Source organism: Myotis daubentonii, chromosome 21 (genome assembly GCF_963259705.1).
Source record: "Myotis daubentonii chromosome 21, mMyoDau2.1, whole genome shotgun sequence".
NCBI classification, from domain to species: domain Eukaryota; kingdom Metazoa; phylum Chordata; class Mammalia; order Chiroptera; family Vespertilionidae; genus Myotis; species Myotis daubentonii.
This window is the reverse complement of record NC_081860.1, coordinates 9678840-9684902: the sequence shown is the minus strand read 5'-3', so window position 1 is coordinate 9684902 and position 6063 is coordinate 9678840. Positions and strand designations below refer to the sequence as shown.

General features: G+C 55.7%; 1 protein-coding gene across 2 annotated transcripts; it reads right to left on the bottom strand.

Annotated features, from left to right (window-relative positions):
- Positions 1–859: 859 nt before the first annotated feature.
- On the bottom strand, positions 860–4460 carry NMB (neuromedin B). Of its 2 annotated transcripts, none has more exons than XM_059678045.1 (3): positions 4216–4460; positions 3461–3633; positions 860–1125 (listed from the first exon to the last, which is right to left on the bottom strand). In XM_059678045.1, the coding sequence occupies exons 1-3, from the start codon at positions 4370–4372 to the stop codon at positions 964–966; spliced, it is 492 nt and encodes a 163-aa protein (XP_059534028.1). In that variant the 5' UTR covers positions 4373–4460; the 3' UTR covers positions 860–963. The 2 variants fall into 2 exon arrangements, with proteins under 2 accessions (XP_059534028.1, XP_059534029.1); XM_059678046.1 differs by having other exon boundaries at positions 860–1130; positions 4216–4456.
- Positions 4461–6063: the final 1603 nt, after the last annotated feature.

The window sequence follows — 6063 nt, the reverse complement described above, 5'->3', positions numbered from 1 at the left end:
GGGCGGGAGGGGCCTTCTCGCGAGGAGAGGGCGCGTCCTGCTCCGACGCAGGGGGCGTGGCCTCACGCCAGGGGCGGGGCTAGAGTTGCCCGAGCGCCGCCAATGGCCAGCGGTACCCTTGCTCTGCTAGGTTAGGGCTTCTCCCGGCAAAAGTATGTAGAAGCAGGAATTCCCGGGTTATCAGCTCCGGCTGGGGCCTGAGGGACTAAATATCGTTCGTTTTACGACCGGGTATTTGCAGATCAGCGGGCCAAGGCTAGATAAGATACAGGACGGCCGGTTAAATTCGAATTTTAGGTTAAATAACGGAACACTTTTTCTTGTAAGTATGTCCACGCAATATTAGGCCATCTTATACGAAAAAAAGGATTGCTTATCTGAAATTCGAATTTAACTGGGTGTCCTTTATGTTTTGCTAACTTTGGCAATCCTACGGAAAGCCAGAGAAGAGTGAGAGAGGACAGCAGGGTCTGGATCCCAGCTGGCCCGCACCCTTGTGGGCGCTGGGGGCTCCCCTCAAAGATTGGCGTGAGCATGAAATGAACGGGGTAAGCAAAGCCCTGGGTAATGTAGGTGTAGTGTAGGCAGCTGCCTTTTATGGGTGAGGAAACTCGAGAGACTTGCTTGTGCCAGTAGGTGGCAGAGAGGACAGTAGAACCAATTGCCTGGCACAGGACCTGGTGTACAGCAGGTGTGGAGCACCTGTTTGCTGAATGAGCTAGTGAGGTGTCCCGAGTCAGTGCCAGGCTGGTACCATGGAGTGTTCTGGGCATTTTGGAACCAACCCCATCTCCAGCCCCCTTCCCCCTGACCCCCATCTCCTCAAACACACTGGAAGGAGAGGACCAGACATTCTATGTAAAGAGCAGGGTTTTATTCACAACTTAAACAGGGAAGCAAGAAATACAGCAGGAACGTAAGTTGTGTCTGCACGGGTGATATTCCTGGTGACCCGACCAGAAATTACAGTAATGGAGTAACAGAGATTTGAGCCCAGAATTTACATCCAGATGGGGCCACTACCAGGGTCCCCTTCAGCACCTTCCCGGGGTGGGCACAGTCTAAGCCACGCTGTGTCTTCCTCATTAATGGCATCACTTCTGCAGCGTTTGCACCAGCAGCCTCCTATACTGAAGGGGAACACAGAAGAGCTGACCTGGGCACGGGGGCCAATAATAGGGCATTCTGCCATTCCTAAGTGCTAGGCATCCACAGTCAGACAGGGACAGACTCTCGTCTGAGGCAGGCAGCCCCCACCTCTCCTCTGCCCCCAGCACCAGAAGAAGGGTGATTTTCTCACATTAACAGCCCAAACCTCAGAGTGGTCATGACATTCAAGGGAGACCATGGAAGTAAATTCCAAGTAGGGTGGCTGGCCCTCTGCCAGGGTTAGCGTTTTCACTCCCTGACACCTCACTTCTGAAGCTCGTCCCCAGGGCTAGGTACTGCTTCCTCTGAGGTTCTCTAGTGGGTCTGCCCGTTTCAGGCCGCCTAGACCAATGGCCCCAGAGGTAACATCGTCTCCCTTCAGAGTAGCCAGCCCGAGGCCCCCAGCGGCAGGTGGTTCTGCACATCAGCAGAATCACAGCTGCACCTTCTCTAGGGCATGCCCCTCCCTTCTTTCAAAATGTACACTTTATACGCTCGGCAGTGGGGGATTCAAAGGTGAGCCAGGCCCAGCCAGTGTGGCTCAATGGTTGAGTGTCGACCTATGAACCAGGAGGTCACAGTTCGATTCCTTGTCAGGGCACATGCCCGGGTTGCAGACTCAATCCTCAGTGTGGGTTGTGTAGGAGGCAGCCGATCAATGGTTCTCTCTTATCATTGATGTTTCTACCTCTCCCTCTCCCTTCCTCTCTGAAATCAATAGAAATATATTAAAAACAAAGGTGAGTCAGCAACAGGTGCTGCCAGGGTTCTCAGACCATCTAGCTCCCATTTACTAAGCACTTTCTATGTGCCTGGCGTCATGCTGAGCAAATGATACGGTCTCATTTAACAGGAAATGGCACTATTATCCCCATTTTATGGGTGAGAAAGATGAGGCTTAGAAAGGTAAAGTGATATTTCTAAGGTCACACAGCTACTAAGAGCTAGGTTTTGAATCTAGCACACTCCCACTCACTCTGCCTTCCACACACAGCACACCGTACCCGGGAAGGTGGTGTGGGACAGGGACCACCCCAGGGGCAGGGAATGGCTACAGACTAAGGCTGGCTTGGTCAACCAAGGGCGATTTTAACCCCCCCTCATTTCCCTTTGCTAGAGCACCTGTGGCAATATCTGAAGGCATTTTTGGTTATCACAGTTAGGGAGGTGGGGGATGCTCTGGTGGACAGAGACCAGGGATGCTGCTAAACTTCCTGTGATGCACAGGACAGCCCCCACAGTCCAGACATTCTGTCAAGAGTATGCTGAGGCGCCCTAACCGGTTTGGCTCAGTGGATAGAGCATCGGCCTGTGGACTCAAGGGTCCCAGGTTCGATTACGGTCAAGGGCATGTATGTTGGTTGTGGGCATATCCCCAGTAGGGAGTGTGCAGGAGGCAGCTGATCGATGTTTCTAACTCTCTATCCCTCTCCCTTCCTCTCTGTAAAAATTCAATAAAATATATTTTTTTAAAAAAAGTGTGCTAAGGCTGAGAAACCCTACCATAGGCCACTGAGGCAGGAGACAGTCTGGGAAGAGCACTGGTCAAGGTGAACAAGGTGGGACTCTGTCTTGGCTGCTAACTGAGTCTTATCTCCCCCTGTGTGGGCCTCAGTGTCCCAACTCTAACCACAAGCATATTCAGGACACAGCAAGGGTGGACAGGTGGGGTGGGGATAAGTCTGTCTGGGCTGTGGGCGGAAGGTCCAGCTGCAAGAGGCTGGATAATCCTAGGCTGTGACCTCAGACTGGGCAATCGGAGGGGAAACTTCTCCCCCTACTTCTTATTCCCTAGGGTTTGCTGGGAAGGTCACTTCCTCCCCCACCCCCCCTCTCTTTTCCTTAATTATTTAGCTTCCTTTCTTATTTAAAAAATTTTTTCCTTTCTTTTGATTTCTTCACCTTCTTTTATTTTTCTTCTAAAAAACATTTTTATTGACTTCAGAGAGGAAGGGAGAGAGAGAGATAGAAACATCCATGATGAGAGAGAATCATTGATAGGCTGCCTCCTGCACGCCCCCTACTGGGGATGGAGCCCACAACCCAGACATGTTCTCTTGACTGGAATCGAACCCGGGACCCTTCAGTCCGCAGGCTGACACTCTATCCACTGAGCCAAACCAGCTAGGGCGTCACCTTCCTTTCTTTGGAGTCCTCTCCCTTTGAGCTCTGGATCACCAAGAGAGCCTGGAATCCCTGGATTTCTGGGGCCCATCACACCTGGTTGGGCAGGCACACCCTAATCCCAAGGCTGGACCCAGGGGCAGCCCCGGCTAAGCCTCTCCTGGGCCAGTGGTGGGGGCTGGCTCACCTGGGTGTGAGGTGCTGGGCTGCCGGGGCTCATGCCCAGAGCTTTCTTCAGCAGGAGGATCCTGAGCAGATCATGACTCAGCTGCAGTCTCTGGTCCCCCAGGGAGGCGTGGGGACCTGTCTCCAGTAGGGATGAGCCGGGGGGCGCCAGGCTCTTCTTGCCCATGAAGTGACCTAGAAAAGAGGTTCCGATAAAAAAAAAAAAAAAAGAGGTGCCTCGACACAAGGAAGTGAAGGAGCAAGGATCCTATCACAGTGGGGAAGCTCCCATCTCTCCCACCTTTTAGTTCTCATGGAAGGAATACACTCCTCACCAAGGAGCCGTAAAGACCCTTGTGGTGGCAAAGCCTGTGTCTCAGCTTTTCCTGAACAGGTGGAGCGGGTGGAGAGGATGGCGCAGCTGGAAGGCGGGATGGGCCAGGGCCAGGGCCAACCCTGCCAGTTGTGCTGCCTGCTTGGAAGTGGACAATGAGGAGGTTTCTGGACGGAGGAGGTGCAGGGAGAAGTCTTGTTTAAACAAGAAGGGGCAGAGCTCTGAGGCAGATGGAGCACCCAGCTCAGCCTTGTTGGACACTCGCTGAGTGATCTCAGCCACTCTCTCACCTGCCTGGGTCTCAAGTTCCCCATTTAATTAGAGGAGTTCCAGGGTCCCCACCAGCCCAGGCACTTATGTCTGTGGCTGAGGGGCGGCCAGAGAAGGAAAAGGGGATGAGAGCGTGCTGGTGAGGGGCGCTTGCCCGGGTCCCAGAGACTCACCGGTGGCCCAGAGGTTGCCCCGCGGGTGCACGCGGATTTTGCCGGCCCGGCTGCGGGGCTCCCGGAGGTCCCAGCTGAGTGAGGCGGCGCTGGCAGCGAGCAGGGCGAAGAGCAGGACGCCGCCGAGCCGCCGCGCGCCCCCCGCCCGCAGGGCCATCGTGGCCTGGCCGCACCGCGGAGCTGAAGCTTCCACCGCGGCTCCAGCCTCCCGGCGCCTTCCCAGCTTTTAAACCAGCGCCCCTGGGGGCGGGGCCTGCCTGAGCCCGCCCCCCAGTGCCCGCCCCGCCCCATCAGCCCTGCTCCCAGGTCCAGGTCAGGGGCCGCCACAACCTGCACACCCGCACTCCCGCCCCAGTGGCCTCCGCTTCCTCATGCGAAGGACCTGGCCCTCCCTCTCCACTCCCACCCGCTTTCGCCCAACGAGGGATGATTTCACCTCTAAGCCTCCCTTCATGAGGGCAAAACTGGGGGCGAGGATGCCGCCTCCCTTGTCGCAAAGGCGTTAGCGCCCCGCCAAGTGCCAGGTACTAGAGGAGCTCCCTCCCCCGGGGCTCTGGCCAGCTCTGTCCGCTCATCGCCAGAAACCAGGGCAGGCGCCTGGGATGGGGAAGTCGAACGGCGGTGGGATAAGGGGACGCCCCCCTGCCCCCCCCCCCACCTCCCCTCCCGCCCCCCCACCTCCCCTGCTGCGGAGAGCCTGGCCATCAGCTGGGCAGGAGGCGGCAGATCTCGGGGTCAGGGGAGTGAGCACTGGACTAGGAGTCCATATACCAGCCGGTGACGTCCTGGAACTTCACTGTCTTCAACTACAAGGTGGGAATAACTACACTGCCCAGTGTTTGATCCTTTTACAGTTTTTAGCGGTTTTCCTGTGGCCGCAGGCCTATAGCACCGCCCGCTCCCACTCAGCCCCGCCCCCTCCCAAGGAGAGAGAGGGCCAGTCGTCTAGGAAGGAACTTCTGGGTCCCTGGCATCGCTTTATGAGCAAAGAAGCTGCGCTCCAGGAAAAGGCACTTGCTTTGGCTTAAATGTTTACAACACAATAATGTTCAGAGCACTGTGCTGGGCACTAGGGGGGGGAACAAAAGATAATTACCTGGCCCAGCCACGGTGGCTCAGTGGTTGAGCATCGACCTATGCACCAGGAAGTCACGGTTCTATTCCCAGTCAGGGCACATGCCCGGGATGTGGGCTCGATCCCCAGTGTGGGGCGCAGGAGGCAGCCGATCCATGATTCTCTCTCATCACTGATGTTTCTCTCTCTCTCCCTCTTCCTTCCTCTGAAATCAATAATAATAATTTTAAAAAGATAATTCCCTTCTCCAAAGGGAGTCAACCATCTCATGGGAGAGACGAGTACACAGGAGGAGGGGGGTGCAGACCAACCCCTGGACCCTGGATGCTTCCCTGAAACACTGCACACTGGCTGTGACAGAACCTGCTCAATGATGGCACTGCTGCCTGCTGGCTCTGTGAACCCCCTGCCCCCCAAAGGGGAAGCGTATATGAGGACCTGCTTGTCACGCTGAGCCCCCAGGAGCATGACACACAGGGCAGGGACACTCCACTTCTAACCCTGGCTTTCCTCCCAATCTCCTTGCTTCTCATCGCCCACCCTGGCATTTACACCTCTCGGCATTGTCACTGCTTCGCCATGGTGTACAGATACAGCTCTTGTCACCTCCCGTAATAGTCATCCCCTTGCGGCCCCCACCCTCTCCTCTCACCAGCCACATGCCCACCCTATCTTCTCTGGTCCTCAGTAATTGGTGGGCACACACAGGAGCTGGCAGAGTGCTTGAGGGAATCTTATTTGGTGGGTTTATTTCTCACTGTATAGCTGGCAAC